The 11,300-nt window shown below is 43.3% G+C and overlaps 1 protein-coding gene across 1 annotated transcript in view; it reads right to left on the bottom strand.

The window, feature by feature from the left end:
- Window positions 1-870: 870 nt before the first annotated feature.
- Window positions 871-11,300, bottom strand: part of kcnk9 (potassium channel, subfamily K, member 9) — an 81,134-nt gene continuing 70,704 nt past the window's right edge. Inside the window, exon 2 of the mRNA XM_053641485.1 lies at window positions 871-1,822. Coding sequence (XP_053497460.1) covers window positions 906-1,822 — 917 coding nt within the window. The 3' untranslated portion in view covers window positions 871-905. The remainder of the gene's footprint in view (window positions 1,823-11,300) is intronic.

The following is an 11,300-nucleotide window of genomic DNA, read 5'->3' as shown; positions in this document are numbered from 1 at the left end:
TCTCTCCTTTCGCTCTTTTTCCAAATCACCTCTGTATATTACACAGCTGGAAAACTACATATACATACATTTTTACAAAACCTCCCTCTAGGAAATGGCATTTAAATAAGAAAAACAAAACGGAAAAAAAATAATAAAACTAACGAGAAAAAAAAAAAAACAGAAAAAAAAAAAACAATGATGTAACACACATCAAATGACAACTAATGCACATGCTAGGATTGACAATAATATTTTGGCATGGCATTTATTTAAATAAATCAGTGTCTCATCTTCATATTTTTCTAAATATAATAGAAAAAGAAAATCGTCCTCAAAAGTAAGTCCCGATAGTCCGAACATTTTTTTTTTTTTTTCTCATTCAGTAGTGTGTGGCACTTGAGATTCCCCTCAACGTGAAGACATCTCTAGAGATAAAACATAATAATTTTTTCTCTCCCTGTAAAAAATAATCTCTCCCTCTGTATTGTAGCTGAAGCTCGAGTGTGCATCGTCTGGTGTGATAAGAAGGTCAGGCCGTAAAATTCGAGCCTGGTTTCTTGGAGTTGCTCAAAACAAAAAGGCCAAACAGCAGCCCGCTAATGTAGAGTGTACAGATAAATGAGTTTCTGAGGAAAAATAAAATTCCATGCTTCATGCTTTTCATCCTTTATTAAGAGACTCATTGAGTTTGATCGGATTTCATCCCCTATTTACGCTCCCTGTATATTATAATAATATATTAGCCTGGGGCACACATCTCATCATGAGAACCAAACAACAACTGAGAAGAGTGGAAAAAATGAGATTTTGGTTAAGGAGCAGCTTTATTGTGTGTGTGTGTGTGTTTCTGAATAAATACCCTGGTTATTGAAAATCAGGAAGAGTGTGTGGGCGTGGTCCGTTGCCCCGGGGAGATTTCCTGTTCAGATGGACTTGCGTCTCCTCATCAGGCGCGAATTGTCCGTGAAGCTGTGCAAGCCGGGGGAAACGGAGCTGATAGGGGAGGGCAGGAAGCTGTTCTTCAGCGCGCTCGGTGAAATCTCCTCGATGTGGTACGTCACCGGCGAGTGGAAGTATCTCGGCTGGCACGTGAAGGAGTTCTGGTGCGCGAACGGCCTTCCTCCCAACCCCAACCCCCCTCTTCCTCCTCCTTCTCCCGCCAGCATGGCCGAGCTGCCGAAATCGTGCGAGTGATACTGCATGCAGGAGCAGACCGACTGCAGATCAGCGACTTCTGATCTGTACTGGTCCCGATTTCGCCTCCTTTGGTGGATCCGACCGGGCATCACATCTTCCTGGACATGAACAATGACACTGCTCCTGTTTCCAGCCAACGAGGCCCGTTCCTCGGCATCCCGCCGCTCGTCTTCGCTGTTCATGGTGAGGAAGCGCAGCACCACCAGGTTGAGGAAGGCTCCGATGACGGTCAGCCCCACCAGGATGTACATAAAGCTGAAGGCCACATACAAAGGTTTTCTCTGCAGAGCCCGGTTCTTCTGCAGCGCCACGAAATCGCCAAATCCGATGGTGGTGAGCGTGATGAAGCAGTAGTAGTACGACTGGAAGAAGCTCCAGTCCTCGTAGTGCGAGAAGGCGGCGGCGCCGATGCACAGCGTTCCCATGCACGAGAAGAACCCGACCGTCACCATGTTCTCCATGGACACATCGGTGATGCGCATCCCGCAGCACTTCTTGATGCGCTTCAGCAGGTACTTGACGAAGGTGTTCATGCGCTCACCCAGGCTCTGGAACATCACTAGCGTCAGGGGGATTCCCAGAACCGCGTAGAACATGCAGAACGCCTTCCCCGCGTCGGTTCCTGGAGCTGCATGGCCATAACCTGGGAAGAAACACAACAAGAGACTTTAGTCCAAAATCTCAAGAAGCAGTCACCTCATACATACAAACTTTATTGTTCTTGGTCTCTTGAAGTGGTTCTGACAGAGAAAGTGTCTGTTCTACAGTTCTACAAAGAACCAAGATTGTCAACTTGCAGAAAAATGCTGAGTACTGGAGCAGAGCCAATAAATGTATGGTTTGGGGGGGAATGCCCAGAGTTCAGCAGCTCTAGTTTTCTAAACATGCTTCTGTAACACATCCCCTCTAGCAGGTTATCCAATCCCGGCATTCAAAGGGAAAGATGGGAATTTATTGGGAGTTAGCTATGAGGAAAGTGACGCTTTATTTATGGTATTTCTCTCCATAGCTCCTTTTTATGAGAAGTCAAGCTTCAATAATTACGTGTGAAAATGATCTAAAGTGTGTATTGTTAAATGTGAGAATTCTCCTGGAATTATTTTGGCACCGTAACCCGAGAGGAGAGAAAATGTGAAGACCATTAGCATAGCACAGCGTAGTAGATGGTCAGTCGAGGCGTTAAAAACTCCAAAAAGAGATGACTGTACAGGTCGGAAAGACGTTAAAAGCCAGACAAAATGTGCAAGTCCATTATTTCCGACTTCAGCGCTTTCGCAAGTGCGAAAACTCCACGAAAGCTCACCTTTTGTTAGCCACCAGCTACCTAACCATGCGCAGTCGATGCTATAGAGTTCACAAACAACTGCATGTGCACGTTGACTGATCTAAACATAACACGACTATCTCATATCTCATGGACAGCGGAACGTTATGGTGTGAGCAGTCACGTTGATTTCGTGTTACATGCTGAATTCAGTAGTTTTGAGTTTTCCTATCTGCAATTCAGAGTAAATAAAAAAAAAAACAGATATGAATTTGATTTGAATGCATCTCCTGAACACTTGACAAAACAAACAAAAAGATACGATTCGATTCTTTAAAGTCACCCATATCCTGTTTTGAGGCTCGTGCACTTGAAAAATATTTCGAATGAAATTGTGATTTGCAGCTGCTAGAGTCCTTTCTAGAACCAGAAGATACGACCACATCACCCCGATCTTATCCACACTGCATTGGCTCGCAGTAAAACCTTGCATTGATTATAAAATACTATTATTAACTTATAAAGCACTAAACGGTCTCGCGCCACAGTATCTAATCGACCTTTTGGTTTTCTATGATCCGCCACGCCTACTTAGATCAAAAGATGCAGGCTATTTGTTGGTACCTTGAATAGTGAAGGCTACAGCAGGGGGAAGAGCTTTCTCTTATAGAGCCCCACAGTTATGGAACAGTCTTCCTATTAGTGTTCGGGTCTCAGACACAGTCTCAGTGTTTAAGTCTAGGCTTAAAACGTATTTGTTTACTCAAGCCTATATTGAGTAGACTTTGTTACGCTAAGCACAGTCCTAATAATCTTTTCTCTCCCTCTCTCCTTCTGTCGAGCCACACACGATTTTCTGGAGATACTAGAGATCCTGATCCTCTCTGCTCTCCGGACCTGCCTGATCCGTTTCGGATGTCCTACCTCTGGATGGAGCTCTAAACTACTCCAATTCCAGACTGCTGGGACTACGGCTGCTTCTAAGGCCAAACAGACTTCATATAAAACCATAATGAACTTTTTCACACTATCCGTCGTTACTCAGATGAGGACGGGTTCCCTTCTGAGTCGGGTTCCTCTCAAGGTTTCTTCCTCTTAACATCTTAGGGAGTTTTTCCTCGCCACCGTCGCCACCGGCTCGCTCAATTGGGATAAATTCGCACCTTTAATATCTGTATACCGTGTTTATATGTTTCTGTAAAGCTGCTTTGAGACAATGTCTATTGTAAAAAACGCTATACAAATAAAATTGAATAGAAAAAGTCAGATAAAGAATAAGATAAAGAAGAAATCAATCCAAAATCTATGAATATACAAATGGTAACCATCCTCAATCCAACATGCTCCACCCATCTAGAGTGACAAAGGTGTGTCAGCATTTACATATTGGAACATGACTGGCTGTTCCACCTTATGGTCTGGTAAATGGTCCAGCTTTTTTTTTTTTTTAGAAACTTAGCAGTTCTACAAAGTGCTTTACACTGGTTCTCATTCACCCATTCACACACACACCAACGGTAGCAGAGCTGCCATGCAAGACGCTAGCTTTCCATCGGGAGCAACTTGGGGTTCAGTGTCTTGCACAAGGACACATCGGTGTATGGAGTCACGTGGGCCAGGAATCAAACTGCCAACCCTCCGATTAGCGGACAACCCGCTCTACCACCTGACCCACAGCCGCCCCAGAGCCTTATGACCTAATAACACTTAGAATAAAGGCAGTAAACACTCTGTGTGCTGCTGTTAGAGTAAAATAATCAACAACGGGTTGGTGTGATGAAGTGGAGATACTGTTACCATCCTAAAGGTGATTATTTTCCTATAACAGCACATACTGAAGTGTTGTATTCTTCTTATACAACAGCAATTTTCCAACGATTGCACTTTTTTTTTTTTTTATTAAAACACATAATAGTTTTATCCATTTAGAGTTACATTACATGTTAGAAATGATGGATCATTTTGTTCAGTGTTGAGTCTGCACTGCACTGGATGCATGTAATCCATTTTAGCTCGTGATCTGAGTCATTAGCTATCTACCCCACCCCCACCACCTCCACCCCACCCCCACCACCACCACCCCCCCGCGGCCAAGGTCTTAAAAAGCCTATGTGACATTCGTGGGACCATTTAGCTCATCGTTTATTTTCTTGCATCCAGAAGAGACTTGGCCTTGTTTACAAGTGTGACCAAGCAGGGGGAAAAAAAACAAAACAAGATTAACCTTATCGTACCTCTGCCAAAGTGTATTGACTATGCAGTGCAACACACACACGCACACACACTATTAAAAAAATGAGCCCAGTCATTAATCATGGTGTGGGTTCAGAGATCAGGACTGGGCGTGTTCGATTAGTCAGACGTCTCCTCTATTCCCTAACTTGTTCTCGTCTGAGGGAAGGAAGTGGAATGAGAAGAAGAAGATGGAGGGAGGGAATGAGGGAGTGGGCGTTATTGGTTCGGAAAAGGCAGGAAGTCTAGATGGGCCAGTAAAGCTTTTAGTTTAATGAGCCTTTATGTTGAGGCAAAGACCTAAAACTTGCTGAGTCACAGGGAACCTAGCAGGGCTTTTCTAATGTGTGTTGAGCTGATGGATGAGATATTGAGACTGAGGGGTGGAAATACACCATGATGGAACCTACAATTCTCAAAAAAAAAACCCCAAAAAACAGCCTGGCCTGCTGTTCATTCATCTTTTATGATGATACATAGTGGTGTATTTTACAAGCTACACTAACCTGAGGAGCCAGCTTCCTTTACATACTGGCTGTAAGTCAAGAAATGATGGATTCGAAGCTACCTGATGAGTGCCATCGCCAAGCCGTTGTGTCACTGTGTACGCCACTCAACCCTAAAGCAGTTAGCTAATGTACAGTCATTCAGTCTGGCCAAAACTCTCAGCAAAATCACCATGATGGTTTAAAAAAAAAAAAAGCATATGTTTATATATCCCTGACAAGAAATGAGCTTGTTGGATTAAATAGTGTTATGACAGATATAGTGTATAATGTGGAGTGAAGAGAAATCTATCAATATAGAATGCACGAGTGCACCGACCAAACGTATAAGTAAGGAAAAAAACACTTGCAAGGGTGCAGTTATAGGAAAATAATCAACGATTACTTTATAGTATCCACAACAGCATGCCCGGAAGTGCTTTATTCCTCTTATAATACAGCGATTTGCCAACACTAACCCATCCGTCCATCCATTTTCCATACGCTTATCCTACACAGGGTCGCAGGGGAGCCTATCCCTGGGACCTCGGGGCACAAGCCGGGGGACACCCTGGACACACGACTGCATTCACACACACACACACACACACACACACATTCAAATACTATGGACAGTTTGGAAATACCAATCAGCCTACAACGCATGTCTTTGGACTGGAGGAGGAAACCGGAGTACCCGGAGGAAACCCCGAAGCACGGGAAGAACATGCAAACTTCATATATACAGGGTGGAGGTGGGAATCGAACCCCCAACCCTGGAGGTGTGAGGAAACGGTGCTAAACAATAAGCCACAATGCACTGCCCCTCCCTCCCCCATTTTAGGAGCTGCAAATCACAGGTTTATAATTAATTTCCTTCATTCCTGATTATTCGTGTTATGGTTTCTATAGTAACAGCTCATTCACAGGGACGTGTACAGCGGACGCGCCACACAAATGGATTTAAAAACTTGTGTAATGGCGTATAAGTTTTCTCCAGGGTAAGATGTTTATTTAAGATTTATGGGAGGAGTCTTCAGTGTCAGCGCTTTTGCAACAGCCAGAGGTTTAAACTAGTATATACAAAGTGTACATTAGTATACTTGTATGAAAGTTGGATAAACCTACAGCATTCATGCATCACCAAGGATGGACAGAACATAAAAAAACAGAAATACTACGTGTACAATCTGAACACACGATGATAGAACCGATTATAAAGCTTTTCTCGTTTTGTCTCCGTGTCTGAGACTGCTTACCTCCGATGCTATAAACAGCAGTGCTGAGTCGATCCGAGCACCAGGCCGAAGCTCAATAAATCAAATAGCCTACGATCCTTCCAGTTAAGCACATCTGCCAATTAGAGCTCACTACAGGGAGGTTTAATTACTGTGGGTTGCCTGGAAATGCTTTATTAATTACTGCGCTTGTAACGTGAGAAGGAGCCAACGGAACGGCGGAAGTAGGTCTTAATGCCTAAAGAGCAAAAGTTTCATTATCCTTTAGTATGACAAGTTTGCAAAGGGTTTACTCTGGAAAAACAAGCAAGACACACTTAAATCTAGTTAAAGTGTATTAAAATCAAGCCAAAAATAATAATCTGCCGAAGGGGTAATGCAAAACTGACTTGGTAAGAAGTCTTGAAAATAGCATAAACATCTAGTCAATAAAAAAACTGCTATCGGGTCTTAAAACTAGACAGCATTTTAAACAAGTTCAAGCTTATTACAAGCAATTTAAAATGAGTTTTGGTGCCTCGATTGAGCTGACTTTAAGAATTTATCTCTTAATCTGAGATTAAGCAATAATTAGCCAAAAAAAAAAAAAAAAGCTTACGATAAGACACAATTTCATCAAACAGCATAATAAAAATTAGCGACTTTGTCTTAAATTAAGACACCAAACACCTTTAGCTTTAGCATTTTTATTGAAACTTAGTGTCGGGGGATTGGAGAAGGCGGTGGATCCGAGCGAGAACCATAAAAGTAGCAACGGACACGAGGCAAAAACATGCGGACTGTGAGAGCGGCTGTAGCACACATGATAACAGCTGAAAAACTAGACCTTCTATAGGGGTGCTTATTAGAGTGATCAGTGAGAGACGTGACATGGTCACGTGACATGTTGGGGCTGATGGGGTAATGTAGCTCAGTGTGGATTTCAGCAGAACCCATGACACACAGCTGCTTCATTGAAAAAGTTTCAGTTGTGCAAGTGGTCGTAGTCGTAAAATACGGAAAACAATTGTGTTCCTCCGCGGGGATATTATGCAAACCGTTGTTGTAGCTCGTTACGGGTTAAATCTTGCTCAGTATTAGCTGGAAGATCTTATTAAGACAAAGTTAAAGCAAAACACGCTTGGAAATAAGACGAATTTACCAGAAACGAGGCTTTTCTTTAAAAAAAAATGTTCTTGAATTTCCTTTTTCGCAGCGTATAAGCCGTTATAGTTCAGGACGTGTTCGTGAAGATGAACACTGCTTTGTAAAGTAAAATCTATACTAACTACAGCAGGGCTAGGAAGGTGAAGGAGCAACACTGAGCATCATCATAATGAGTCTTTATTAATCACGTATACATTACAGCACAGTGAATCTGTTTTCTTTGCATACCCCAGCATGTTAGGAAGTTGGGGTCAGAGCACAGGGTCTGCCATGATACAGCGCCCCCTGGAGCAGAGAGGGTTAAGGGCCTTGACCAAGGGCCCAACAGTGGCAGCTTGGAAGTGCTGGGGCTTGAACCCCCGACCTTCTGATCAGTACCCCAGAGCATTAACTGTCAAGCCACCACTGATTATCATCATCATCATCATTATCATCATCATCATCATCATCGTCATCATCGTCATCGTGGCTTGGGAATTTAAGGAAAACAAAAATATTGACTAGTTCATGGTTTAATGTTAATGAGAATGCTACAGGCTGCCATTGCCACACTGTAGGGATGATGACGATGATGGCGATGATGATGATGACAGGAAATGACAGCGATCATGTCACAACTCGGTCAAAGCAAAGCAGACCGCGAGCTGTGTTCACACAGTCAGCCGTGTAATGTGGTCAATTCTACCAGATCTGAAATACACACAGCTTGTGAACTCTGAATACAGCAGACAGCACGGGCGCGACAGAGATAAAGCTCAGCGTTGTGTACGACTACACGTTTCCTTTTTTTTTTCTTTTTATTCAAATGCAGTCACGGTCTGAAAAAAAAAATAAACCGCTGCAATCATAACATTCTCGCTCAGACAGCTGTCTCGCGTTGCAGACGGACCTCGGCTTCCTCCTGCGCTCTGCTTTGCCCGTGCTCCCTGGTGCATTTTGATGCTCTTATAACTCGTCGGCATTATGTTTAACCGGTGAGTCAGCACGTCGAGAGAGAGACGCGCAGCCCTCTTCCACATGTAAATAAACTCCCACGACGGGCAGCTTTGAATCTGATTTGGCACCGTGCGAGTGTCGAGCTGCAGAAAATAAAAATCACACAATCACACTGCTGATACTATTACGCCGCTGAGATCATTCTGGATTCTGATTGGTCGGAAGGTGAGGATTCATTTTCTTTAACAGCACCTCGCTCTAGCACGTTCTAGATCGTTCTCAGGGACTTGTACGCCGGACGCGCAACATTAAATGGATTTTAAAACCGCGTGGAATGGTTGATATGTGACGAGGCGTTTATTTCACATTTCGTGACAGGAGTCTTCTGTGTATTTTTACTTACGACCAGTGTTCTCGGTTCAAAAATGATGCTATTTAGCTATTTAACACTTTATGCTATTTATTAGCAGCAAATAAGGCAACGTGAGTGCTAAAAACCGGCTTAATATTAGAGAGGGACGGTGTAGCCTTGCTAGAATTTACACAAACCAGTCCAAACCGGTTGTTCTGACTCCTACGGAAATATTACGCTATATTTGCTACTGAACAAACTTGATAAAATATTCATTTTCCTCCTTTTTCTCTCAGGACATGTCTAATCTGCATCCCTACGAACCCTTAAGGATTCTACTGTCCAAAATGTGAAGATTTATGCTTTTATCAATTTAAATAATTAGGGAATAGACGTGCACTAGTTTTCACGTCTTTCTTTTCTTGTTTAATATTTCCGGATCTGCATCATTCCAGTTCTACAGTCATGTCTGATCTTTCACCCTTTATAACCCAACGATCCTCGACTTCCTTCTCGCTTTCTCTTGCCAGAATCTACTAGTATCGATTGAAAATGCAACATTTTTTTTTTTTTTTTAGCTGTGTGTGTTTGTGTGTTTGTGTTGGTGTTGGTGTGTGTATAGGGGTCAGAGAACCCTAAGCGCTTAGCGGATAAAGAAAATTCTCCCTTGTTTGCCAGTCGCAAATCGAATCTATTGAGCGGCAGCGTGCTAAAAATAGAGCCCGTAACACGGCTGGCGGAGTGGGCGTGAGCCGGTGGGGACCGCTGCGAGATCAATGCTCATGAGCCTAAATGAACGGCAGAAAGCTGGTTAAGTTCACGCGAGCCTCACAGCAGGGGAGAGAGGAGGGTAATGTATGCGTGCGGCTGTTCGTCTCACTCCAGCCGTGGGCGTCCGGGTGGGCGAGGGATGGCAGAGGATTTGAATACGGCGCGGATGGACATTTAGTGTGCATCCTTTTACATCATGCTACATGTATTTAGAGTGTACCTGGTATACTAACATTAACTGCACACATCACATGACCTTAAACAACATCCTTCATGAAAAAGATTCCTCATTCATCCTGCACAAGCAGGGAACTCAAGCGTGTTGAAATGATAAAGTAATGAACTATTTTTAATGATATTTCTTTCAGCATTTTGGTCATCATCGGTAATAATTTTAGACCTGCATGTTAAAAACGTCTTTTTTTCCACTCAGGTATAATGTTTTGCTATTTTTCACACATAATATATCTACACGTAGACAACCCATTTATTTTACAACATAAGTGATATTTTGGAAAAAAATAAAATTCAATCCTAAGTAATAAAAAGCATTGTGAATGTAAACACAATCAGGATATGTCTTTTTATTTTTGTTAAATAATTCACTGATGCATAAAAGGGTTAATCTGGTGTGCTTATGAAGAGAAAGCACAGAAATGTGAAGTAGGTGTAAATATTTCTGAAGCAAAGCTACATTCCAAAGTAAAACATTTGTCATTAAAGTCTCAACATGCAGAGCACAGATAAAGCGTCTGCTATCCAGGGCGATCTGAAATGGAGCGTCGGCCAGTTTGAGCAGGTGATATTAAGCGTGGAAATTGAGGCTAAGAAAAGGTCAAACTGTTAAAGTGTCTCTGCAGGGCTGCAGTTTGAGTGATGTGATCTAAAGCAGGGATCCAGACTTTTCTCGGCTGAAAATATAAAGTTAACGAAGTCGTCAAGGTTTCAAGTGTACTTTATTCCCAATGAGTTCACATCCATTTTTATTATGTAGGATACCAGTGTCTTGGGATTTAACTCAACTCCTGTATGATATCAGCGAAAGCAACCAAAGGTTCAATACGATATGATTTAGAGCATGCTGCCTTGACCGCAGTCAGAAACAGAGGCCACACCTCCTCAACCTGCTTTATTATGACTCACAGATACAGAGGCCACGCCTCCTTCACTGAGACTGACAGGTACAGAGGCCACACCTCCTTCACTGAGACTGACAGGTACAGAGGCCACACCTCCTTCACTGAGACTGACAGGTACAGAGGCCACACCTCCTTCACTGACACTGACAGGTACAGAGGCCACACCTCCTTCACTGAGACTGACAGGTACAGAGGCCACACCACCTTCACTGACACTGACAGGTACAGAGGCCACACCCCCTTTACTGACAGGTAAAGAGGCCACACCTCCTTCACTGACACTGGCAGGTACAGAGGCCACACCTCCTTCACTGAGGCCAATGGTACAGAGGCCACACCTCCTTCACTGAGACTGACAGGTACAGAGGCCACACCTCCTTCACTGAGACTGACAGGTACAGAGGCCACACCCCCTTCACTGAGACTGACAGGTACAGAGGCTACACCTCCTTAACTGAGACTAATGGTACAGAGGCCACACCTCCTTTACTGAGACTGACAGGTACAGAGGCCACACCTCCTTCACTGACACTGACAGGTACAGAGGCCACACCTGCT

Source organism: Ictalurus furcatus, chromosome 14 (assembly GCF_023375685.1).
Source record: "Ictalurus furcatus strain D&B chromosome 14, Billie_1.0, whole genome shotgun sequence".
Classification (NCBI taxonomy): Eukaryota; Metazoa; Chordata; class Actinopteri; order Siluriformes; family Ictaluridae; genus Ictalurus; species Ictalurus furcatus.
This window is presented reverse-complemented; position numbering and strand designations above follow the sequence as displayed.